The sequence below is a fragment of the Abramis brama genome (assembly GCF_963993115.1).
Source record: "Abramis brama genome assembly, chromosome: 6".
NCBI classification, from domain to species: domain Eukaryota; kingdom Metazoa; phylum Chordata; class Actinopteri; order Cypriniformes; family Leuciscidae; genus Abramis; species Abramis brama.
In genome coordinates, this window is record NC_139968.1 from 45,845,463 (window position 1) to 45,873,433 (window position 27,971).

General features: G+C 38.3%; 1 protein-coding gene across 4 annotated transcripts in view; it reads left to right on the forward strand.

The window, feature by feature from the left end:
- Positions 1–27,971, forward strand: part of LOC311085318 (uncharacterized protein) — a 68,106-nt gene that overhangs the window by 24,883 nt on the left and 15,252 nt on the right. Inside the window, exons 1-4 of one of the 4 annotated variants that reach the window (XM_084117788.1) lie at positions 8,897–9,107; positions 9,638–9,724; positions 22,713–23,387; positions 27,280–27,939. The exons of 1 other annotated variant lie outside the window; for it this stretch is intronic. In XM_084117788.1, the coding sequence (XP_083973914.1) occupies positions 9,709–9,724; positions 22,713–23,387; positions 27,280–27,939 (1,351 nt within the window). In that variant the 5' untranslated portion in view covers positions 8,897–9,107; positions 9,638–9,708. Of the gene's footprint in view, positions 1–8,896; positions 9,108–9,637; positions 9,725–22,712; positions 23,388–27,279; positions 27,940–27,971 lie in introns of those variants that run through there. 2 more of the 4 variants (XM_084117789.1, XM_084117790.1) reach the window with 2 other exon arrangements.

The following is a 27,971-nucleotide window of genomic DNA, read 5'->3' on the forward strand; positions in this document are numbered from 1 at the left end:
TTATGACTATGAGTTATGATTTTTAATATTTCCCCAAATTTCCTTACTGCTCGAGCTAATATTTCATATATGACCTAATTACGATTGTTACCATAAACGCTACAACTGTATCTGTTTCAGTTTGGGTATGTCATTTCTGGGGAATTTTCAAAAGTGGGGTTGCAGCTTAACAGGTTAATCTATACAAAACTAATCAACGAAATCTTGTCTAAACATTCATATTTCGTCTGTAACATTGTTTTTATGATATATTAGTTATTAGTTAGATTAACATAAATGTTAATTTGCAGTTTAATACAAACTATAACAAGTGCATCTGTATACAGACAACAAAATACATTCAAGAAATACAACAGAACACATGAGTGAAATGGTAATTAGTCAACACTTGGCTTCTGGCATTGACAAAGAAAATGGGCTCTTACAGTGTAATCTGTCAAAAAAAAGAAAATGCTTACCTTGCAAAATTTCCCCAAGAACAGTTCACATGGCAGGAGTGATTTATTTGTTTCTGACATCCATATTAGAAGAAGTGTTGTGACAAGTGCTGTTGATTTACTTTGGCATAACATACCTCCACCAGATGGTAGAGATGGCTCAATCAGCTTGAGTTAAGTTAGGTACTCCTCTGTGCTCAACCATTTGGTCGAGCAGGCAAAATAAAGGTTTAAATAAAGGGTTTGCTCTAGTCTGTCTAAGTAACTGTTAAGAAACAAAAACATATTTTCTGTGAGATTATAAGGGAATAATCAGGCTGTTGGCATTTGAAATGTAGTCCTGCTGAGCTGAACACCAAGAATATCCCCTGCAGGTTATTTTTAGGTTTTATTTTTATAGGTTTTATTTTGCTCTGGCAAGGAGATACACATGGTGGACTGTGTACAGCTCACTCGGGGGCGGGGTCTATGCTAATAGGGCACAGTCAGGTGTTCTGAAATATTCTGTGTCTGCAGAGCCCGTCTACAGAGAGCCTGGCTACTCCCTATTAAGTCCTATTGTACCGAATTTTGGTTGTAGTTCCACCAGAGCTCCACTGGGGGCGATCGACCACGAGTGCAAAATGAATGGGAGTCTATGGGGCTAGGCGGCTAAATTTGTCTCTTTCACCCGATTGCCGTTGAGAAATCTCAGATTTGATTGTAGATTTTGCAAGTTCAATATGGGTTATAGGTCGAAAGTTGAATGAATGAGTACTTATGTCCTTTCGATTTCTTACAGGTTGAGTTGTTGTTGCCCATAACACGCTAGCATTCTGCTAATGAACGCTGATTGGTCAGTGAAGGACTGATTACAACCAGAGATGCCGCTTGATGGCATCGTGTGTGTGTGTGTGTGTATCTTTAGCGTGGTCTTTTAAAACAACAAAACAAAACGTGCATGTTAAGTGAAGCAGGGGTTTCGCCGCCGAGTCTATTTTGTCTGCGCTGCTCACGCTCAATTAAAGTGAATTCACACTTTTGATGGACAAAATAAATATGATTTCAAACAAAAGTGCCCAAAATGCACAGAATGTGCATGTCTAGTGTGTTTTAACAAGAACTGGATTAGGTTATGTCAGAAAAGAAAATGAAGACTCAAAAATATTTATATAAAATTTACCCATTTAAACTTGTTTTTATTATTTAGTTTGGGTAAAACGATATGGTATTTTATAAAAATTAATATTTGTGTGTGCTGTAAAGTGGTTAGAAAAAATTAAACCGGAATCGGCTAAAATCGGCATCGGCAGGTCAAACTCAATGAAAAATCGTAAATCGGAAGCGGCCTAGAAAATTGTAATCGGTGCATCTTTGGTTAGGAGTTATAAATACTATTAAATTCTAAATTTCAAGAGAAATATTTAAATTTCTGTACTATTTCTTATGAAAATGTAAAATGTTTGTGTATTTATATGAGTGTGTGTGTGTGTGTGTGTGTGTGTGTGTGTGTGTATATAGGCTATGTGTGTGTTGTGGCACAGTGATGAACTCGGAAACTTAAAAATGGCACTTTATGACAAAAAGGTTGCCGACCCCTGCTCTGGTTGTACGATGTGTATGACGTCATTGACACTTTAAAAGACTTTTTAAAGCAAATAAGTGACTCTAAAAAATCTAACACCCAGCAATGTGTAATTTCTTTGCATCTCCTTTCGAATACAACATTCAAATTACTAGACAAAACATTATATCCTGAGAAAAGTGGATTTTGAGGGGTATAGCGCCATAGACCTCCATTCATTCTGCACTCGTCCTGTGAGCGCCCTCATGTGGAGCCAGAGTGGAACTGCAACCAGTTCAGAAGCCGGAAGTTTACTGAGAGTGGAAGTTCTCCCCTTATTAGACATTCTCTGGTGTCTGAGATTTCCGGTGACACTGGGCGGAGCTTTCCTGAATATTCATGAGTTTCCTGTTTTGTGTTTAACCCGCCACTGAAAGTATTAACACATGCTCCTCTACATAAACTGTCTTCTGTAACGTAATTTCAGCGAAGAACGAAGTTAAGCTTTTATTTATTTATTTTATAACTGTTTATGTATACTCAATTGTTTGTACATGTAAGTGATATGATTTAATGATTACAGCCACTAATTTGCCAGTGGCTTATTGTTAGTAGGCCTATAGGCTCAGAGTAAATGAGCCAAAATCCATCAAGCCTGTTTTAATTATATAGTAGGCTACTTCTTGCTTTGATGGTCTTTTAAAATAGTTTCGTTTGAAAACTTGTATAAATGTATCTGTGGTGGCATAATAAAGTGTGATTCAGTTTATTTCGTCATTCCTTTCTCAGTTGATAGCCTGCATAACTTCAACCCGGGGCCAGTACCATGAAGCCGGTTTAGGAGGATAGCCAGGTGTGTTTCAGTTTAGTGTGCGTCAACCCTGGGTTTAGGCACCATGAAAGTGGTTTGGGTTTTAGCGTGTTCATCGCCACAGTGACTCACACTCCACGGCTAACCTGGTGCGGGACAGGTGGTGTTCCAGGTGAGAAGTTGCAAACCGAACATGGACCAATCAGCTGTGAGCAAAGTGTCACATGTCTGATGGGATAAAGTCACTCCACCTGTTTCTACTCCACATTAAAGATCACTACAGCAAATGATTTTAAAGACAAAATCATCTGGCTTTTAGTAATGCTTATTTAGAATGATAATTTTGTATGATTTAGATATTATTTATGTTATTATTAATCGATCACATGTACAATTTTAGTTTATCAATTCTTTTTACACAGTTTAAAAGAATAGATAAAAGGTAATATAAATGTGCTTTAGAATCAATAGATAAAGCTATAATATGACTACATGTGAGCTTAAATGTTCAATTCTCTCTATACCTTTATCAACTGTATAAACTAACTTCACAGTCCTCTTTCATTGACAGATATTTTGTTCTTGCCGTGTAAATTTGTTTAAATTCCTAATATTTGTTTTATCTCGTAATATTCTGCAGAAGAGAGAAGTGAATCTCAGTTTCTCTCTTTCTCAGCATGTGATTGGCTGTTCGCTACTGATGTCACACCTAAACTCAGGATCAAAGCCTGAGGTGACAGAGAAAGTTGATGATCAGTGTCATGGTACCAATATGACATGCATGTAAACATTCTTTATCTTTTCTTCACAAAACACACAGTGCTCCATATGATTAGAAACATGGTAGAAGGTGAAATTAGCAACCCTGCAGCACTTTCACAGTGTTCCAGTCCTATTCTACAAGCTCACCACAACAATTATATTGTTAAAGGAATTACAAGTGGCTAAAATGATCCAGCACAGTATTGCACATTTAGCCTACTGTCAGAATGGTGGAGCTAAAAGTTACTCATGGGGGTTTTGTGTATGGAGAAGATATATAATTGGCAAATGTATGAGGGTAAGATTAGATTAGACATATGAAGTGATTGTTATCTCTTAATCGCTTGCTCGCTCAGTGGTAGCCTAAATATTTTCTAGCCCCCAGTTTCACAGACATTTACATTTATATTATGCATTTGGCAGATGTTTTTATCCAAAGCGACTTACACATTTACATTCTTATCAGTTCTTGCTTTCCTTGGGAATCAAACCCATGACCTTGACGTTACAAGCGCTAACGCTCTACTGTTTGAGCGGTTTTAACTTGCATTAACTTGCATAGCATTTATAAAAGCTATTTAAATATACTAATTTAACTAAGGCCTAATCCTGACTTAATCTAAACTCTGGCCATTATGGTTAAAAGATAAGCTATGGTCCAGAATCTGCCCCACCATTTTATGGTCAGGAGCTGCTACTGCATTACTACTAAAAACAAGTTGTATATTAGGTCTATGATGTTTAATTGAATGATGAACATGAGTTTGTATCTCCCCATTCTAATATCAGAACAACTACAGAAGAACCACACCTTACGTATTTCATTTCTGGGTTACTAAAAAGAAAAATGAAACGCATAATTTCAAGCTTCATTCTTAGACCCCTTTTCAGTTAGTAAACACAGTGACGTTTTTTGTGGGCGGAGCTTAAGTGGAGGCAGAACGATTCCCCTGACCGCTTCACTAACGCTAGTTTGCAAGTTTTATCATGTTTAATCTTGTTTTTTAACAATGACTGGAGAAAATCCTTCTTATTGTGTAAGGTCACTCACTGTCCAGGATCGCGATTGTTATTTAAAAATGCATTTTAATGGACGGAACCAGATTGGCCGATCCGTACACGCTCACTCAATGGATGATTTGACAGGATTACCTCCGGTTGAGTGGCCTGCAGTAGCGGAGATAGTGTGGGTGCGTTAGTGCGGCCGCCCCAGGGCCCCGTGCCAATTAGGGTCCCCTCAAACGCTGCCAGTCTTGCGTCACTGGACAGGAAACACAGGTGACACATTGCACGGGGCCCTGGCAAAGTAACATATTACAGATTATTACCTGAAAAAAGCTAATTACTGCATTAGCTAACATTGAGATAATCCAGCTCTTGTTATGAAACGTAACAGTCAGGCGTGAGGTGTGAATGTATAATGTAGAGAATAGTTACGAATAGTTACGAAAATGGAGAGAAAATATAAATCGGGCGCTTTAAAAAGAAAAGAATGAGATAGTAGGAAAAGTGTGGTAGCATCGTGTGCTCCTCTCACATCGTACTTATCATCATCATCATCATCATCATCCACAACTCAACACTGTTAGATTTATTTGTTCTGGAGGATCGTTAATGGTAAGAAAAAAATCGTCTTTAAAAATGTATATTTTAGTTATGAATAAGTCACTCAGTCAGAATGTTATAAATCAGTTGTTTTTCTCAAAGTTTTCATCCCAGTTAAGTTTTCACGTAGCACCTGTAGCCTACCTATGGAGTTGTAAACAAACTTTGTGTTCAATATATATAATAGTGCCATGTCAATTATATAATGTGGCACTGATTGAGCGCACTTGGCCTGTTCAGCACCAGCGCTGTCAATCAGATGTCGCTGTCCGTGGTGCTGAAACATTTTTACTTGACTAGCAAACTGTTTTCTTTGTTCATCAATACAAACTTGTCAAAAATGAGGCTTTTCTTTGTGTTTTATTTAACATATAAGCTTACTTGGCTCAACAAGTGACACATTATTACATATGCATTCATCAGATGTTTTACTTTTTTTTTTAACGGTTTTAATTTTAAAATGACTTGGTAGCAGAGGGCCCCATGATGAAGCTCCGCCCCCACTGTACTGAGAGTCAAGCTCCGCCCCTGCTGGCCTGACATCTACATCTGATAGAGAAACTGAGGGTGTATACATCTTTAGATGCCTATAACTATGTGCTGAATGGTCCCGTACAAGACTTATGAGGTACGACCGAAGTTCTGCCTAGCCAGCACCAAGGCCAGAAGAGTGTATTTATATGTATTTTCTAGAAATAAAATAGTCCAGATACAGCAAATTAAGTTTTGAACTTTATGTATTATATTCTTTCTTACCAGGTTCTTCAAAAAGTCTAGTCACAATCAATCACAACAATGTAGGCTATATGAACATAGATGATTCCCACAAATAATCAATAGTTTAGAAAACATTATGCGATAAAATTTCAAACTGGAGTCTGCACTCTGTCGATTTTTGCACCTAACAACACAACAAGATGACATTTTGATCTCCTTATGTGAACATGTTTGTGGCCGCCTCCAGTTTTCCCTTAGTTTTGCCTCCAGCTAACGCCGTGACGTAATCGTGACGTCGGCGCAAAAAGGGTCTATTCACTCAAAAAAATAAGGAATCACTTTCCCTCAGCCTCTGCGCTAGGTTATGTCCGCGAGGCAAGTAATAACAAATAATATTCCAATTAATTTCGGGCGGGTTGCGGGTTGATGAGAGGTAAATCATGATTTTAATAAAGACACGGAATTCTCATTTCAAATTTCACTGTGAAACGTAGTGAACGAGCGTCGCTCTTACTTTCGTTTTCAACAGCAACGCCTTTCTCTTCAGGGAAAACCAATCAAACAAAACATGCCTCGAGCCAGGGGCGATTCTAGGATTTTCATTTTAGGGGTGCTCAGCCCCCAATGAGGGTATGATTTAAAAAAAAAAAAAAAAGTTAGTTTATGGTCTAATGCTCATTATTAACTAGTTTCATTAATTCATCCAGCAATATGCATATGGCACAGTTTTATAATCACTGAGGAACCAAATGTGAGGTATTTAGGGGGGTTCGGGGGCATGCTCCCCCGAGAAAATTTTGATTTCTCTGATCTACATATGTGCATTTTAAGATGTTTTGAAGGCCAAAGAAATTGGATAACAATAGCTTTAAAACCATGTGCGGGCAGCTGTTTATTTTCTCACCTCATCAGCATCACACTCTTTTTCTCTTTGTTTTTATCTTGCTCTGTCTCTTCCCCTCCTAAAGCTGAGCTTTGACTGAGATAGGCTTTTCATTTGTGTCTGTCAGTGAAGAAAGTAAACATAGGGTCAACTGATAGGTTGATTTATGAATCATTTTTTCAGACAAAGCTACCAGGAAAGCTAGGTAACTAAGTTTATTAAATTCATTCACAATATGTACACATTCATTATTGATCTAGGCCTAATACATGGCCGTAGACAGGGCTTTATAATCAAAGAGGTCATAAACTTGAGGCTGTTATGGGGTTAAACATTTTTATTTCTGATATGTGCATTTCAAGACGTTTGAAGGCCAAAAAAGGATAAGAAACAGATTTAAAACCTGCTCTCTCCTCATCTCCATCACTCTGTCTTTTTCTCTCAGTCTCCTGATCTTGCCCTGTCTCTTCCCTTCCTAAAAGCTGAACTTTTTTAATTTACTGAAGGCTATAAATTGTATTATATTAATTCTCAACATGTACACATGCATTATTAATCTTGTGCCTATGAAAACGGCTTTGTTAATGTTTCTTGTCCCCTCACAATGACATAATTACACGTTATATAGGCCTATTTTCAGCTCAAAATGGCGAAATTAGACAAAAGTTTATTAGTTTTCTAATTATTTTTGTCATTCGTTTAACATTTATGACCTAAAAAACTGTCAAATATAAAATGTTTAGTTTAGCTACTTACATCTTCTTAACTCGCACTTGACCGTAAACTGAAGCGTCAGTCGTGCTGCTAAAATTCGCGCACAGCAGTTTCTGCGAACACGCATTTGTGTGGCCTACACTTAATCACAAATGTTTAGGGGGGCTAGGCAGAAGTTCAAAAAGGGCCTAGTGACGCCTATGGTTCTCACTCTGCGTGTGTTTCGCGCTGGATGACGGCCGTGCTGAGCGGTGCAGGTACAGAGGAGAAGTAGAAGAAGAGAGGATGACACCATTTGCTAAGCGGGGATGTTTTCATTTTCATCCTTACACATACATTTTAAACCACAAACTACGGAGTATGTTTTGGACATTATTTAACATTGTCAAAGACGAATTTTTTTTTTTATAATAACATTTCTTACTCCAAGTTTTAGGGGTGCTGAGCTCCTTTTTAGGGGTGCTGAAGCACCCCTAAAAAGGGGCTAGCCTCGCCCATGCCTCGAGCACCTCCTAGTGGTCATTAGCCTATATAAAACACAAAGGAAAAAAACATGAGATATTGCTTAATAATAGCTTATCAGCTATAACTATACACAAAAAAGGCCTATACATAAGCTTAACAAAAATTATTCTGATAAGAGTGTTTTTCAAAAAAAAAAATTGGAAATATAAAAAAAATTCGTCTTGCATTAATGTACAGACGAAGGGCGTGGCGCAGATGAGCTCTTGCAGCGTTTTTCTTTCGATTTTGATTTCAAGCTGTTGGTGTTGGGAAAGTTCACTTTCTACATGAACTAGTTCAAAGTTCAGTTCACAAACTAGTTCAGTTCATAGTTCATACCCAAAGTTTTTAACTAAGTTCACAGTTCCAAAAATGAACTAGTTCATAGTTATTTTTTTCCATGTTGCTGCGAGATATTATTTTTCAAAATGATTGCCACAGCCCATATAGAACCACAGACAATTATTTTATCAGTTTTAACACTGAAGCTATGCATCAGATTTTTCCCATCCTCACCGACCTTGTCATAAAACTAGTTTAAATGATCATACGACGCCTCCTTGCTGCTTTTTGTTTTGATTAGTCGTTCATGAACGATCCATTCATTGCGTCTGTCACGTGACAAATGAACGAAAGACTCGGAAGGTAAAGTAATTATTTATGTTCCCTGTAAACGATTTTTGACTGCATTATAATGATTTCTTAATTCAGAATATGATCAAGATTGGGTAGGTGGATGTGTTCTGGGAATTTGCCAGTTAATAGTATAACATTTAAAGCTCCTTAAATGAACGAAATGACTCGAAAAAAGATTTGTTCATTTTGATGAACGAGATCGAACAAGAGAGTCAGTGGACACTGGTGGCTGGTGTTGCCAGATTGGGTGTTTTTTCCGCTACATATTAAGGCCGGTTTACGGTGTGTTTTAGCCGGGTTTTCGCATGGAAGGCTCTATAGAAATCTGGCATCCTATTGAACGAAGTTAAACTGAGCGAGCGTGGAGTTCACAGACACCAGAATGAACAGGCAGTAATACAGTACGTTCAGTTCACGTTCACCCAAAATATATACGAGATCATGAACTATCGTTCAATGAACGCGTTCAGGCACAACAGTGAGCGTCGAGTTCAGGTAAGAATTAAATTACATTCAAATATCAGCAGCAGTTTCCTCGATTTATTAGTCAAATATTTATGAAATATTAGTCAACAGCAGCCTAGGCAAGGAATTACTTCGTTTAGTTTATTATTTCACTGCTATTTTATATAAAACGTTTAATTGCACATCAGATCTGTTATCTAGGTCAAGATTTTTATTTATTTATAGTTTTTTAAAATATATATATTTTTCGAATTTTGCTATAAATTTCAGTTTAGTTTTTTTTAGTTTCATTAATAATTTTGTTCTTATATTATGCCCCACCTCTATGATCAGGGGCCTCTAGAGCATTTATATAGGCTTATTAAAAACAAGTTGTATATAATTTCTATGATTTTTAATGAAATAAGAATTTTGAATCATGAAAATGAGTTTGTATATGCTTATTATATTCATCAGAATTAAAGAATATACCGCATCTTTCGTATTTCAATGAATGTGTGCCAAATTACACCTTATTCCCTCAAATAAGTACAGAATCACTTTTCTTCCACCCTCTGCAGACGTGGCACAGATGAACTCTTGACTTTCAGCGTTTTTCTTTCGGATTTAATTTCAAACTGTTGGTGTCGAAATGGCGTCGAATTCAGGTAAGAATCAACAGACACAAATATTTGCAGCAAAATTCCCTCAATGATTCCCTTGTGCCCTTTTTGCCCTTACACCCCAAAGTGCCCTTTTTTTGGTGGTGGTGGGGGGTTTTTTTGTTGGTTTTTTTGTGTTTATTTAAATCAATGCTTTTGGTCACCCTTTACATCTGTCTGTCTGTTTTACAAATCTTTTGCCAATGAAAGTTCTTAAAAAGAGCTTTGTGTAAATCTTGTTCAATCCTCAAACTGTCAGTAAGCTGATAACTCCGCCCCTCTATCTCATAGCTCCACCCCCTCTATCTGATAACTCCGCCCCCTCTATATGTTAACTCCACCCCCTATATCTTGACTGAATAAACTGAAGTTCCGCAGGGGCCGCACAGCAGACAGCTATAATAAGTACTAAACACTATGTCTATAAAGGCTCATATTTTATTTATTGATATCTGACTGAGACATGTGGGACCTGAGAGAGAGGTCTAGCATTTGCCATCTTGTCATAGCCAATACATAGCCTACACTTTAACGGGACACTTGAACGTGGTCGTGTTATAAGAGGTAAAAAACGATCTAAATACTGTTCGTTTTCTCACACAAACCACTCGTTTCGTGTCTTAGGCCATCAATGTGCATGATATGCATGATATGACTGTCAGACAAGAACGGTTTGACCTAAAAATATCAAAATTGAAACTACTGAGGAAAAAAAGACACCTACTGTACATCTTGGATGCCCTTGAGGTAAGCTAAAACATACCAAAATTTAATTTCAAAGTGAACTATCCCTTTAAATAGCCTATACAGTAGCATTTCATCTTTTATAAAATGAGATTTTAGCTAAATGTATTTTAGAACAGAAAAAACCTGTTGTAACCTGTTGATGAAAATGTAATGTGATGCCGCCGGCGCCATTTTAATGAAGGACACAATGCACATTTGCACACATTCGCTGGTCAAAAACCCCGTAACTGCCTTTGAGTTTGACTTTTGTAAAATGTTAACAATATATTGATAAGTAATACAACAACATATAGCCTAATTTGTTTTTGCCATCGGAAAATCATAAGCACAAGTGCGCCCCCGCGCTGTTTCGTACTGGAACTCACAAAGCGACTGAGTGATCCTCGTCACCTAGGTAACATATTTCTAAGAAATTTCTTCTTTGATTTATGATTGCTGATACACTAATTTATTAACATTTAATCCTGTTAAGATAATAATATTAAATTATAGTTAATTCAAAGCTGTTAATATGCACATATGTAGTAGAACATGTTTTTTTAGGGCTAAAGAAGCCCTGAAACCCTGTATAGCTATACTATCGATATTATTATTATGGTTGTTATTAATAGTGACTAAATCTAAAGCTTTTGAGACTATTATTTTGTGTTATTTCATGAAGATGTGACCATTTCTTTCTTTTATGTAGGCTTGGCTTACTAAATAATCTTAAGCTAAAAGAAATAAAAACAAAGGGAGGGGGGTGCCCCTTTTCAGTTTCAACATGTGCCCCTCAAAAGGTCTGTGCACGGCCCTGGTTACAATGGCGTCATCAACCCCCCCTAGAGGACTGGTGTGCAAATCGCAGAGGATCTATGAGATGCTCTGTTCCAGATAAAATGTACTTTTTTACTAAAAGCTCAAAACATTTAATCACTAGAGATGTTAGGCCTCATTTACACTGTCAGTGAAATGTGAACCAATTCCGATTTTTTGCTGTTCTATGACTGTGTAAACAGGAAAAAAACGCATGCTTTCGGATATTTCGAGATCGGTTTCAGGCCTCATTCATATGTGGAAATAAATCGGATATGTGCCAATGCAACTGTCATGTAAACAGGCAGATCGGATTTTCTGAGGCATTAGGCAACGTCTCCGCGGTTTAATGATGAGAGCAACCCCGACGCACTTCTGCAAAGGTGCAAAGCACATTATTTGCAATTGAAAAGGTTTAATGAAAAAATATGGTTATGGTGACACTTAAAATAGTTACAAAATAGACGTATGAGATGATAATAACTTATACCATTAATCTTACCCTGTATGTAAAATGTTACCTGAGAGATAGAGATAGAGAGAGAGATAGAGAGAGAGAGAGAGAGAGAGAGAGAGATAGAGAGAGACAAAGAAAAGAGGAGCCCCCAAGAAAGGGACCCAGAGAAGAAGAGAGACAGAGCACCAAAGAGACAGAGCAACAGTTTCAATCTTCTTTTATCATTTCCTGACCATGTGATTAAAACCCAGTTGTGAGACATTCAAACTGATCAATCAGATAATTACAACTCCCCCCACCTTACTAAAGGTGTGACAATTCATCGACCCCCAAAGTACACACATCTTGGCCTACAGGCCTTGATCACTATCAGACCCAGCATGTAACCCCTCTGTGCCTTTAGGAACTCCAAATGGTCCTTGTGGTAGAAAGAGGGGGTGGAAAACAGTAAAGCAAATGTCTTGGTTCATTTAAAATATCTTGGATTATTTTCAATCCTACAGGTACATTTGTCATATTCTTAATCCCCTTTCAGGCATATCGTGAATTGCCACATGTCAGAGATGCCTACACTTTTTGTTTGTACTTGTGCTTATTTATTTGTATTTGACTTTTACTCTGCTTCTGTATGCACCTCTTGAGTTACCACATCCTGTTTTTGTATGACTTTCTGCATATCTTGCATGCCACTCTCACCCACACTGACAGCTAGAAGGGAAATTATGTAAGGCTGCTTTTTTTTTGCACGGCCCTGGTTAAAATGGCGTCATCTATCAAATTAGTCCATTTGGTCTCTGGAAGATCTTGCAATGCTCTTAAATTTAAGTATTTTACACAAACAAGATAAAAAGCTTTCTTAGATATTGGGCCCTATTTTAACGATCTGAAACGCAAATGTCAAGCGCTAAGCGCAAGTAACTTTGTGGGCGGGTCTCGGCGCTGTTGCTATTTTCCCGGCGGGAAAATGGCTCTTGCGCTCGGCGCAAATCTAAAAGGGGTTGGTCTGAAGTCGCTTCATTATTCATAGGTGTGGTTTGGGCGTAACGTGAAATAAACCAATCAGAGCGTCATCTCACATTCCCTTTAAGAGCAGGCGCGCTTTTTCCTTGGCGGATTGCTATTATAACGGCGGATTTGCCAGGAGCGGTTCACAGCCGAGGAGACCGACGTTCTCGTCACGGCCGTAAAAGAGAGAGAAGTGACATTGGGGATGGAGAAACACACCCAAATTAGCTTCGGTTAAACAGGTATATAATAATGTGGGTAAATGTGTAAGCTAGATGTATGCTTTTATAATAAATAGTCTATCTATCTATCTATCTATCTATCTATCTATCTATCTATCTATCTATCTATCTATCTATCGTTTGTAATAATATGATTTGCAAAAATGAAAACTGCTGCTTCTGTGTAGATTAGAGAATTAAAGTGTATGCGCGTTGTGCACGCTATACATTATGGTCAAGCATGCGCCCTTAAAATAGCATAATGAACAACGCGCCACTGACTTTAGACTAGGTTTTTTCTGGCCAGTGGCGCAATTGTTTTATGGAACAGTAAAATAGCACCAGGGATTGTTTGCGCCTCCTTTTTTGCGCTGAACCGCCCAGGGAGCGCAAGTTCATTCCCTAGTTTAGCGACGTGCTTCTGTGGAGGGAAAAGCGCGCTTTGCGCGGGTGCAAAATAGGAATGACACATGCGTCGCTGTACAAAGTCAATTGCGCTGGGTGCAAGATAGGGCCCATTGTGTCAAAGAGACTAATTTCAGGTGTTGCAAAAGACAGTATTCTTCCATCCCCCTCCTGCCAGTCTCCTACATTTACACCCACCCTGATGCTGGGGAAAACGGTCTCAGCCATTTCTGCTTGCACAGGTACAGTAAAAGACTCCTGCATCTTAGCTAATAGTTTTTCAACAATCCTAACAGAATGAACACCAATCTTCGAGGCCAGTGTTTCTGCAGAAATCCATTTGCCCCTCGGCCGAAGATGACAAATTTTACATATTCCTGCTTTAACCAAGCTTGCGCAAACACCTTTAGATTTTAACATCGCACTGGATAAAAGCGGATTAAAAATCAAAGGTTCTTCAAGCACCCACTCATGGGTTATTTCAGACAGCTCTCTTTTAACAATAAATATTTGCCACACATTTAAGGTGAAAAGGTGTCTATCCAAGTGCATCCGCCCCACTCTTCTTAGTAAAGCACAAGCTACTTCAGTCCAGTTCTGCGGCTGATTATATAGGAGTCTTTTCACAATCTGCAGTCTGAACGCAGCTACCTTGGACTTGATGTCCATAAGGCCTTGACCTCCTTCATTTAACTGCAGATACAGTAGTACTGCTTCTCTTAACCAGTGTTGTCCATTCCAAAAAAAATGAACAAACACTCTCTGAATTTCCTTAATGAATCCATCAGGTGGGTTTAACACAATTAATTTATGCCATAAAATAGAGGCAGCAAGATTATTAATGACCAGTACTCTCCCTCTATATGATAATTGAGGTACAATCCACATCCATTTTGATAGTCTATTACAAATTTTATCTTTAACACCTTCCCAATTTTTTCTTTGATATACCTCTGAACCTAAAAAGATGCCTAAAAACTTAAAACCATCTTTTTCCCACCTTACGTTTCCAGGGATAACAGGTTTTACATTGTCATTACAACATTCCTCTTTTTCATTGCACCAAAAAGCTTCTGTTTTATTCCAGTTCAGTTTAGCAGAAGACGCTCTCTCATATAAAGAGATACTGTAAATGACATCAATATCTCTTTGATCTTTCACGATCACAGTTATGTCGTCTGCATATCCTGTTAACTTAAACGCATTGCAGCAACCTTCCACCTTTAGTCCAGACAGTTCTTTTCTTAACATATGTAGGAGTGGTTCCGCTGCTAATGCGTATAACTGACCGGTCAGTGGGCATCCTTGTCTTATGCCTTTAAGCAAACTTATTGGTTTACTCAGTGATGTGCCTGAAGGCGTTCATTGAACGATAGTTCATGAACTCGTTCATATTTTGGGCGAACGTGAACTGAACGTACTGTATTACTGCCTGATGAACGTTACTGTGAACTCGTTCATTCTGCTGTCTGTGAACGGCACACTCTCTCAGTTTAACTTCGTTCAATAGGATGCCAGATTTCTATAGAGCCTTCCAGGCGAAAACCCGGCTAAAACACACCGTAAACCGGCCTTAATATGTAGCGGAAAAAACACCCAATCTGGCAACACCAGCCACCAGTGTCCACTGACTCTCTTGTTCGATCTCGTTCATCAAAATGAACAAATCTTTTTTCGAGTCATTTCAATCATTTAAGTGGCATTAAATGTTATACTATTAACTGGCAAATTCCCAGAACACATCCACCTACCCAATCTTGATCATATTCTGAATTAAGAAATCATTATAATGCAGTCAAAAATCGAGTCTTTCGTTCATTTGTCACGTGACAGACGCAATGAATGGATCGTTCATGAACGACTCATCACTTACGTTACAAATCAAATCAAAACAAAAAGCAGCAAGGAGGCGTCGTATGATCATTAAAACGAGTTTTATGACAAGGTCGGTGAGGATGGGAAAAATCTGACGCATAGCTTCAGTGTTAAAACTGATAAAATAATTGTCTGTGGTTCTATATGGGCTGTGGCAATCATTTTGAAGAATAATATCTCGCAGCAACATGGAAAAAAATAACTATGAACTAGTTCATTTCTGGAACTGTGAACTTAGTTAAAAATTTTGAGTATATGAACTATGAACTGAACTAGTTCATTTTAAAATTTGTGAACTGAACTTTGAACTAGTTCATGTAGAAAGTGAACTTTCCCAACACTGGGTTTACTTAACCCACCTCCTATTTTTAGAACACAAGAGGCATTCATGTATAAGAGTTTGATCCATGACATAAAACCAAACCCAAAAGCCGTCATTGTATCATACAGAAAACCATGATCCACTCGATCGAATGCTTTCTCCTGATCTAGGAACAGAAAGCCAACATTCTTTTCATGAAGTTTTGAGTAATCTGAAATGTCTCTGATCATAAAAATGTTATCATATATGGATCTTTCCGGAATACAGTAAGCTTGATCTTGATGAATTACCCCTCCTAAAACAGTTTTCAGCCTATTTGCCAACACTTTAGCTATTAGCTTATAGTCCGTTGTTAGGATTGACACCGGACTCCAGTTTTTAAGATCACTCAAGTCCCCCTTTTTTGGTAATAATGTTAATACTGCCCGTTGGGAACTTGTGGGAAGGCATTTTTCTTTAAAGCACTCTTGAATCACCTCGTACAACTCTCTTCCGATATAGTTCCACAGAGCTTTAAAAAAGTCCACTGATAGTCCATCAATTCCAGGTGCTCTCCCCGGCTTCATCTGTTTAACGGCATCAGTCAACTCCTCAAATGATAAAGAACTGTCCAATTTCTCCCTCTGTGTTTTAGTGAGAGAAGGAAACTGCTGCAGTATCTGTGACACATTCAGGATCGGTTTCTTCTTTTCTGTACAAGTCTGAGTAAAAGTCCACCGCAATCTTTCTCATTTCTCTTGCCTCAAAAGTCTTTTGTCCATCGGGTTTTGTCAGACAATACATTTCATTTTGTTGTTTTGACACCTTTTCTAAATTAAAAAAATATGCTGTGGGAGCATCTATCTCATGTACAGACATAGAACGAGATCTTATCAGGGCCCCTTTTGCCCGCACTTGCAACAAATCTTCTAGATCACGTTTCTTTTCACCCAACATGCCAGCTGAACAAGCATTAGATTTCTGAATCATATCAGATGTAATGTGGAAAATCTCATGATCTCATGAAATTTTTTGTTTAATTTTTCTTGTTGAAAAACATGTATACTGCTGACAGAATATTTGTATTTGTGTCTTTCCTATTTCCCACCATTGTATCAAATTATCAAAATCCTTTTTCTTAGAAACCCATTCCTTCCAAAACATTTCAAATTTCTCAATGAACTCTTTTTCTTTCAATAATGCAGCATTAAATTTCCAATACGGACTTTTAAATTTAGTTTGATTTAAAACAATATTAACTGTGATAAAATTATGATCTGATAGACAACATGGAAAAATATTACACCCCATTACTCTGTTATTTTCAGCACACTTAACATAAAACCTGTCCAATCTAGCAACGCTTTTCATTCCCTGCGAAACCTTGTTCCATGTAAAATGCTTCACCTCTTTGTTCCTGTCTCTCCATACATCTACCAAATCATTCTGATCTATAATACTTTTTAAAACATCAGCTGATACAGGATGTGGTTCCTCATTATTCCTATCTACAAGAAAGTTAAGAGAACAATTCCAATCCCCGCCCATGATTAACATACCATCTAAAGTATAACTTTTTAAAAACTCTTCTAATTTTCTAAACATGATTATTCTATCTGACCCTTTATTTGGAGCATAAATATTTATAAACACGAATATCTGATTTTCAACTTTAGCTTTCACCATCAAAATTCGTCCTCTCTCTATTTCCGTTTCTGATACAATTTTAACATTAAGGTGTTTTGCAAATAAAATAGCTACACCTGCACTTACATTGGTGCCATGGCTTGAACAAATTTTCCTTCCCTCCACAAATTTAACTCTGATTCATTTTTTATATCACTATGGGTTTCTTGTAAAAATATTACTTCTGAATCTTTAAGCCTAAGAAACTCAGAGAGTAAAACCCTTTTTCCTCCATCCCTCAACCCATTAACATTCAGTGATCCTAGTCTAAGAATCTGCATGGCAGGGGAGAGGGAAAAAAAACAAAAGACAGAGCAGCAACACAAAAATTAGGATAGATCCCACACCCATGTGCTTTATTTTTTCCATTTTGACAATTTTACGTTATCTTTCTGAGTTTTACGTACGTTTGTTAGAAACTTTTCAGCCGAAATCGTTTCTGTTTTGAAATGACCTCATAGCCCGTCGTCTTCTGTGCTTTCGCCACGGATTTTATAAACTTATTAACATCTGGGAAATATTTTGCCACATCAACCTTTTTCCCTTTAGTTAAATCCAGCAAATCATTTAATTCCTTAACTGAATACACATCCTCCAAAGCCTGACTACAATCCTTTATTGTCACCAATTCTTCATCACTGTTTTCACTCTCCATAGTCACATTATTCTGTAGCCCGCTAACACTCGCAACCTCTTTACCATGAACACATTCCTTCTCCTTAGCATCAACTTCATCCTCCAAAACAATCGGGCCTACAGCATTATCACCAGCTCGCATAGATGAAATAAACTCACTCACCTCAGGCTTTGAACTTGGATCTAAAGCACTCTTCTCGGGTGGGGATCCAGTTTGAGGAATAACGCCGGGTTCACCTGCCGAAACCGTATCCTCCGAATCCTTCTCTTTAACCACGTCCATCTTTTGTTTTTTCCCTTGACTCATTCCATCCTTTGTAACTATGGTCCGTTTTTCTTTGTCTTGCCTTTTGCTTTTTTCGCTCTGAACTGTTTGCTTATCCTTATCTATTTCGTTATTTTCATTTTCTGATTGTTTCTTATGTGGGCACGTGAACTTCTTATGTCCTAAATCACCGCATTCGAAACATCTCAAGCTATCTGTCGTTGCAAAAATCATATAGGAACTGTCCCCTTGTTGAATGCGAAACAAGATATCCAATTACTTAGATTATTACTTGTCTTCGAAAGGACAAAACATGTTTTAAAGCTGCGTTTTTACACCCGAGTGGCAACATTTTAATGGATCCAGCAAACTTTCCAAAGTGACTCAATTCTTTTATAATTTGTTCATTAGAAATAAACGGAGGCGCATTTGAGATTGTAACCCTGGTAGCAGGTGCGCGCAAAGGCGTTACTTGCACCAGGGAATCGGCAACAACAATTCCTTTTTCAACAAGGCTATTTACTAATGTTTAATCTTTTAAAAACACCACCACCGCCTTGTTCATTCTAGATGCCGATGCTATATTTTCGTGCCCTAATCTCACCCATTGCTAAAAGTACGTCTTCTATGGTAAATGCCCGGAAAATCACTGGCAGTGTGAATGAACCAAAAATCAAACGAACCCGGGTCAAATCCCAGGTCACTTTATCTGTGTATTTTCCGGAATCTCTGTGTGAAAGGGGCTTAAGGCTGCGTTTTACAGACAATAGCTCAGCCTTCAACACTATAGTTCCCCACAGACCCTGTGATTGGGTTCTGGACTTTCTTTCATGTAAAAAAACAGGTAGTGAGAGTGGGTCAGACCATTCCAACATCATCACCTTGAGTACAGGAACACCACAAGGATGTGTTTGAGACCCCTGCTCTACTCCCTCTATACACGTGACTGTGTGTCCTCTCACAGCTCCACTTCTATCATCAAATTTGCGGATGATACCATGGTGATGGGCCTCATTTCTGACAACACTGAGGCTGCCTATCTGGATGAGGTGGAGAAACTGGCATCATGGTGTCTCTTTCTGAACGTCAGCAAAACACATTCAGGGTTTCCCCTTCAATCTTAAAAACTTTCTATAAACTTTAACTTTCACCGACGGCCGCTCTGGGACCCGGCACTTTTACAGGTTAACGTAGTAGATCTGCTCACCCCTTCGTCTCCCAGGCTGACGCAGCCTATAATATACGGGTAATATACGGGTCTGACTCTCTCAACGATGGTGTACGGGACCTGCCAGGAGGCCAGAAAATTACAGGCCACATTGGGTATTAAGACCAGGAACTCCCCGGGGACTGCGCTGGCCGATCGTAGAGTCGCTGCTTGGCACGCTGGGATTAAATAAGGTGGTCCTTGACCAGAGGCATTATCCATTTAATTCTTTCTCTCATCTCTCAAACATGCTCAACCACCATATGGTGGGGGGAAGGTTGTTGCTCCCAGGCCTCCTTGGCAATGTCTAGCAACCCGCGGGGTTGTCGTCCAAGCAGCAGCCCGAATGGGGTAAAGCCGGTGGAAGCTTGGGGCACTTCTCGTATCCCAAAGAGCACATAGGGGATCATTCGGTCCCAGTCGCGCCCGTCCTCAGTCACCACCCGTTTTGATATTTGCTTGAGGGTCTGATATATATATATATATAATATACTTTATTATATTATATCTTTCAACTCAAACACATGTAACACATTTCCTTTAAAAACATAATATCTATCCAAATAATTATTCCTTATTTTTGCTTCTACTTTCTTTTCTTTTCCTTTTTCCCTTTTTTGATAATACCCACCACCAGCAAATAAAAAAACACATAGTTAGAAAAATAACCAATAAGTACAGTTAGACACTTTTACAAATAAAAAAGGGGGGAAAATACAAAAAAACACAACAAATTATGTTATATTATATATTTGAATTATATTTTATTAATAAATTCACATATTTATATTAAACTCTTATACTGACACATAATTCCTAAAAACTATTTTAAGTAATATTATTTAAACATCAAATAATAGTAATAATAATAATAATGTTAAATAAACAAAATAATAAATTAAAAGGGAGGGAGGGTAATATAAAAAAGGTAATTAATGTAATATGTAATCCTTTATTTTATAGAATATTCTTTGATTTTATATATTTTTTGTTTTCTCACAGTATATACAGTCTCTGCCTGTGTTTCAGTCTTCTGTTGTCGGTTCTCGTTTATGCTATCCCTGAGTTTTCTGTTATTGAAGCCTTTTCTACATTAATCGTCTTCATCATGCTCTTTCACACACCACGCTTAGCAGAGCAAGACAAATGGATATGGCAGCTCAATTCGCTGTCCCACCATACAGACAGGGCAGCATTTAGTAATTTATTTGTAATAAACACTTTAAGTGGGCTATTTAAAATGTGTTTTTTATATGTTAAATTATGTTTTTTCAACAATTTATGGCATCTATTTCCAAAACTTTCATGTGTTGTTTACAATTGCAATGACTCAATAACAGCTAAGTAAAACTGAGTCATATGCGCTTGTGGTAGGTTGAACTTTTTCAATTGACGAAGGAAGTACAACCTCTGTTGGGCCTTTTTGACAATGGAGTCAATGTGATTGTCCCACTTCAGGTCCTGAGAGATGGTAGTGCGCAATTGCAAATCGTCTGTAATGTGTTCCAGGTGGCCGGGGCTGTATAACTAAAAGCCTTCTTACCAAGTCCTGTACGAACTGTAGGTACAGAGAACAAGTACAAGTTACCAGAGCGTAAATTATAAGAACTGATTATAAGACGGAAGCATATCCAACATAGACTTATAAATAAAAATAAGCCAATGTATATGCCTCCTCACTGACAATGAAGGCCAGTTTGTTATTTTGTACAAGGTACAATGATGTACATCCAGTCACAAATCTTAATGCATTACGGTAGACAGTATCCAACAAAGACAAACATCGATCAGGCGCATTTCTATAGAGCAAATCACCGTAATCGAGTGCAGTGAGAAAGGTGGCAGCAAACCAATCTCCTCCTGGTTTTCCAAGAAAAACAGGCTTTGTTTCTAAAATAAAATCCTATTTTTAATTTGAGCTTTTGTACCAGTTTATCAATGTGCAACTTAAAAGAGAGCTGATCGTCGATTAAAATACCCAAATATTTTTACAATTTTACTTGTTCGATCTGCTCACCATGTATAGTAAAAATACTTGGAAGACTGTCCAAAGACTTCTTAGATTTTGAATAAAGCATAATCTTAGTTTTCTCAACATTCAAAACTAGTTTAAGCCGATACAGTTGTATCGTTTTTAAAACATACGCGCAGAGTGTTATGTAATATTGTGTGTGCGTTGAAAGAATACAATTTTTAGGATTTGCAAAATTGGTCTCAGACGGCCAAATCGTGGCCAAAATTGTGGCCACTATTTTTGGGGTTTTCTGGTTTAATCACAATCAGATCTAGATCCTATAATAGATTTATTGTTTGAAATCACTATTCAGGAAATATATACAGTCTCTATAGAATACAGTCTCTATAGAATGGACTACACACGGATCAATTAAGTGGGTAGGAACAATGACTGTGATTTGAGGTTTGACTTACTAGTCATATGGTGCATAGTGTAGGGAAATTTACAGTTAAAGACCCTGTCTTTGACCCTGACCCTGTGAATGAAAACCTGCAGTCAATCGAAGACAAGAGTCAGAATTATTATAAATTGAAGAAAATTTACTGAAGATTCACTAAGGTCACTAAGCTTCCATTTGAATCATTCTGATTGGCTAAGAAATAGATAAACAGAGAAAATTTCCACACATAGACTGATAGGCAGATGCATGTCATCTATAGATTATCCGGAAGGCACCAAGACCTTGGTTTAGGCACGGAGTGACCCAGCAAGGTCAAGTCTGCGAGTCTGACCTGTAACAAAAAATATTAGCACACACAGATACACAGCTTCCAGCCTCATCAAGGTTGAAATTGGTCAAGTTCTGCTCTAAACAGGAATGTTTCCCATACAGATAGCATGTTCTTTCTCTCAGTGAGAGGTGCAGACAATCTTATTCTCTAGTGATTGATAATGAAAAGTAAAATAAATGCTGTAACATGCACTTGACGTCGTCATTCAAAAATATTGATTATCGATTAATAACTTGATTATAAATCACTCAAATAAATAAATAAATAAATATACATACATACATACATACATTAAAGCGGCAGTGGATTCTGGAATCGGACCCTTCAATAGCGTCTTGAAGATGTTGTCTGACAGAAGATCCGCTCTGGTTCTGCTGGGGTGCAGGCCATCAGCACGGAAGAGCCTAGGTCGCTCCCAGAAAAGATTGCAATTATTTACAAAGAGCAGTTTCTGTTCATTACACCATGACATTAAGACCTGGCAAGCCACATGATTTCTATAAAAGTGCGAGGTGTGGCTCTTAGGTTCCCGACTGCTGGGTTAGGGGCTAGAATACACAGTTTGTAAAGTATAAAAAGAATTATATATTTAGAAAGTACATAAAACATTGAAACCCAATGTGTGTGTGTCTGTGCTCTTTTTCAGTGAGTGATCTGAGGATTGTTCTGCTAGGAAAGAATGTATCAGAAAACAACCGAGTGGGAGACATCATACTGGGAACAGCAGCATTTCACAGTGAAGCTGCATCATCCTATGTAGAGCAGCACAGTGTGAGAGTCAGTGGAAAGGTGGAGAAGAGAAACCTCACAGTCATCAACAGTGCTAACCTGCTCCAGCCACAGCTCTCACAGCATCAGATCACACAGAGAGTGAGAGAGTGTGTGTCTCTGTCTGCTCCAGGACCTCATGTGATCTTACTCGTCCTGCAGAATAAGGACTTCAGTGATGAGGACTTGAGAAGAGTGAGAACTGTGCTGAACCTCTTCAGTGAGAAGGCCATTAAACACACTATAGTGCTGACCACTGATGTAGAGACACTCACAATGAAATGGACTTCTATAGTAATAAATAACACTGTCCATAATTTAATAAAGGAGTGTGGAGGAAGACATCTTCAGTTTGATGCAAGAAACCCAGGATGGCGCTCTGAGATGTTCAGAAGGATAGAGGAGATGCTCCAGGAAGAACATGAAGAATTTCTCATCTGTAACATGTATGAGGCTGGAGATGATGGATCATCAGTGGATGGAGATCCAGAGAATTCTGATCACAAAAGGGGTGGACAATTCAATCAGAGCACAAAAACAGGAGGTGATGGAGGTTTGTTAAAGTCTTTTTTTTTTCAGAATAATACCTTGAAGAATATGCTCATGAACTAAATTTTTTGTCCTCTAACTTTTTTCAAAAAATGGTAAAATATGCTGGTGCTGGTCGGAAACTTTTTTAGTAAATGCTGACAGGAAAAGAGTTGAAAGTTGGTGGGCCCTCTCTTACACCCGGGGGAATGCAGCGCCAAGCGCGATGCAAGAGTTTTCTGCTAGTTTCAGCCCGACTCAGTTATCATTTTCACGTCCTGCGCCACGTTGTTTAAATAGCGAATGCATTAACGCCCATTTGTGCACTCATGGGCTGCTGGTCTGAGAACGAGTGTGTGTTCTGGCGCATTGTTGGAGCGTTGCTGTTTTGAGGAACAGAAATAGACTGAGCCATTGACCAACTGAACCCTGGACTAAAGTCAACGGCGCAGAAAAAAATGTTTATGTGGCGGGTCCACAGCGCGCTACACTCTGCTTATTACACACACTCTGCTTATTACACACACACTCTGCTTAATACACACACTCTGCTTATTACACACACACTCTGCTTAATACACACACACTGCTTATTAAACACACAGGGACGCACAGCAGCACATAAACATGCCAAATATTTAAAATATTTAAAAGGATTACAATGTAAAATACTAATATTGGGTCCCACTTTATATTAAATGGCGTTAAGTACTATGCACTTACACTATGTTGTATTGTAAAACACTACACTAAACGCTGCTATTGCAGTGTGATACGTGTAAGGTTAGGGACAGGCGTGGTGGATTTGGGTAGGTTTAAGGTGTAAGGGAAGGGTCAACTGTGTAATTACAAATGTAATTACATAAATTAATTACAGCTGTAATTACATGCAGGAATGGGGTAACGTAGTTACACAATAAGTACATTGTATCAAATTATTAATTTCAATGTAAGTACATAGTACTTAAAGCCAATTAATATAAAGTGGGACCTAATATTGTGCACATAAAGACATGGCAAATCCGGCTTGTCCTGTAGATGTTCTGCTTGCGCACTTTAACCTCGCGCACGAGCAGATCCATTTGCGCTCTGGAGACGCGTTCAGTCTTTCCACTATTAAATCCTGTAAATAGCGAATCCTCCATGGCGCGAGCGCAACTGGCATTTAAAGGGAATGAGAGACGAGACTCTGATTGGTTTAACTCATGTAAATCCCAAAACACACCCATTACTCATTAAGAGAATAGGGACGACCCTTTTAGACCAGCGCCAGGAGCGCCGACCATTTGTCCGGTCATTAAACTAGCAGAAGTGGATTCGGACTCGCCCTAAGTGAACTTGCGCCCTGCGCTTCAGACCATGCGCTTAGATCATTAGCGCTTAAATAGGGCCCTCAGTGTTGTAGAGACAGGTAGAGACAGGTAATGACAGGGAAAAAATCAAATCTGTTTTGCTTAGGTTTAAAAGCTTCTAAAATTTTTGTAAATAAAAATAAATGATATTTTTGAATAGAGTATCAGACATTGACATAAAGACTTTTTCAGACAAAGTTTGAGTAATACTGTTACTGTTGTTAGACTGTCTCTGTTCACCACAAAATGAACATTCTTTGTTTGTATATTGCCTGAAGCACACCACATTCAACATAGTGTCGGTGTTGATGGATGAGTAGGGCTTTTATTAAATGTCAAACAAAACAAGAAAATGAACAAAAACTACTAAACACTAGGGCTGGGTAATTTTTTTTTTTTTCTTTTTTTTTTCTTTTTTTTTTCAGATTTTAATCTATTCTCATTTTTACGAACTGATATCGATTCTTAAATCCCGAGAATCGATTAGTCATCCTGTTTTCAGTTGATGAATAAATGGAACATTGAAGTGCGGATCCCATCCAATAAATCGCAATAATCTTTGTGCTTTGTTACTATTGATATGAAACAAAGTCTCAGATTTCAAATTATGTCCATTTTCTTACGAAATTCAAAAGCATAAATACCGTTGTGTGTGTCGCTGTGGTGTGAGATCGCTCTGGCTCAGCGCAGCTCAAGAGAAGCACATGATCTTCCCTTCCACCTTAATAACACCAGTTACAGCGCGAAATAAACATGAATGAGCGTCTGAGTAGATATTGTGTTTTTGTCAAACAGCGACCCCTAGAGTCGCTGTGGAATACTTGCACTGTCGTAAATATATTAGCCTATATTATAACGTTTTTACATGATTGCAGCTAAATCACAAGTAAATAGTCCATAGTCTAGGCCTACTGTATAATTTAATTTGTGTTGTTTTTATTGGAATGTAAACATTACAAAATGGCAGATAACATCAATTAAGTTAAATGTACGGCATAGCTATCTGATTTATTAAAACGATTCCATTTACACCTGGTCACATCAATGTATTTTTGCGAAACGGATTTAAATTCGATCTTCAATTCTCGCGCTATATGCAGATTTAATGGAGGGCACATCACCAAAAGCAACAGATATGAGCTGCATTTCATAGATCATCAGCTAAAATTTCAAAATCAAAGACCGCAATAAGAGAGAGCAGTAACAGCCCTGATAAGATCATTTCATTTCTTTACTTTTAATGATGAAGATTGTGTGTTAAGCGTCTGCGACTTACTTTCACTATGATTTGCGATAGTTTGCACGTTGGCTTTATGCAGTTGCTCATCTGCGGTGATGCGTGTTCCAGCGCGTCGTCATATCTGGATATAACATATAGCCTATAACACGCTCTCACACGTTTTTTTTTTTTTTTTTTTTTAGCATTTTTGGGAGGAGTACAATTTACATATGTGGCTTCAACAACCAGATGCATTTACACTTGTGCGCGAATCTCTCTGCTCGCGCGCGGAATATAAACTCGCGCATTATATTCCGCGCGCGAGCAGAGATTCGCGCTCATTCCGCGCGCGAGCAGAGAGATTCGCGCTCGCGCATTATATTCCGCGCGCGAGCAGAGAGATTCGCGCTCGCGCATTATATATTCCGCGCGCGAGCAGAGAGATTCGCGCTCGCGCATTATATATTCCGCGCGCGAGCAGAGAGATTCGCGCGCGGATGTATGCACCATATTACATATTCATTATAATTTTTAATGTTCTTCAATATTTAATGCATGTTTGAATAAATCTGCCAAGTTTTTATTACAGCCACCATTTAAATGATTGTATTATTTCATATAACTTTATTATTATAAAAATAAGAGTAATTTAAGTGTTTGTATACAAATCAGTTAATTTTTACCTTCAATATTATAGTAGGCTAATGAAGGCTAGGCTAACTGACTCCCATAGTTTACAGCATTAGTTAAGAGATTTGTTTTCCTTGAGAAAAGTTGCCATGTATTGTCCGATATCCAAAATAATCAATATTGAATCGAAATTGAATTGAATTGTGAAATTTGTGTCAATACCCAGCCCTATTATACACCCAGAGCTGATGCCAAGGAGCATACATCAGGCTGCGTGTATCTCACGCATTTGTAAACTCTTTCAAATGCGTGCTTGCTTTGCGCTTTCACTTTCACAGGAGGGAGGGGAGGGGTGACAAAGTAACTTATTTGGTGGAGCATGACCAGCATATGCCCCCCCTTGGCACTGGCCCTGTATACACCGCAGAGGGAAAATACAGGCACGGCACGGCTGAGCTGAACATGGCAGAGCTAGGCTCGACACACTGGGAATATCACGCATGCAGAAACATTTGACAACACCACCATTGGAATTGTGAAAAGGCAGCCTTGACATTCTGCTAAAAAGCCCCTTTTGTGTTAAATAGAAAAAAAAAGTGAATCGTGTTTGTTACACCATGTGTATATATGATGATAGAAATGTCAGTTTTAATGTTTAATGAAGTGTACATTTGGTACCAAAGCTAAACTGAGTCTGTCTCTAAATATTGTTTCAGTGACTACTTCTGGAAAAGCAAAGCTGAACATTGTCCTGTGTGGATATAATACAACCTTCAAGAACTCAGTGTCTAAAATATTTCGAGGGGTAACGAGTAAACCTCAGAACGAGATGAGCAAAGTGTGTGTGAAGAAAGAGGGGAAGATTCATGGACGGCAGATTACTGTAATACAGCTTCCAGCTCTCACTCGGCTCTCAGAGGAGGAAGTGATGCGGGAGACTCTCCGCTGTCTGTCCCTCTGTGATCCTGGAGTTCATCTTTTCATCCTCGTTACTCCTGTCGGTTCACTGACTAATGGAGACAAAGCAGAAATGGAGAAGATTAAGAGAATATTTAACTCTAATGAGCACTTCATGGTGCTTTTCACTGCTGAACTCACTGCTGACCGAAGTGTGTCAGAATTTGTAACATCCACAGAATCTCAGAGAGTTGTGAGTCTCTATGGGAATTGGTACAGTGTGATGGGGTTAAAGGATGATAGAAAATCTGTAGAGATCCCAAAGATTCTGTATTATATAGAGAACATGAATACTGAACCCTATTCACTTCAGATGTATATGAGCGCTCAAGATAAGAGAGTCAGAGATGAACTAGAGGAGAAACTGAGAGCCAGAGATAATGAAATCAAAGAGTTACAGGAGAAGATCAAGACACTGGGTGAGTGGATTCATTTACTTTTCTAAATAAGG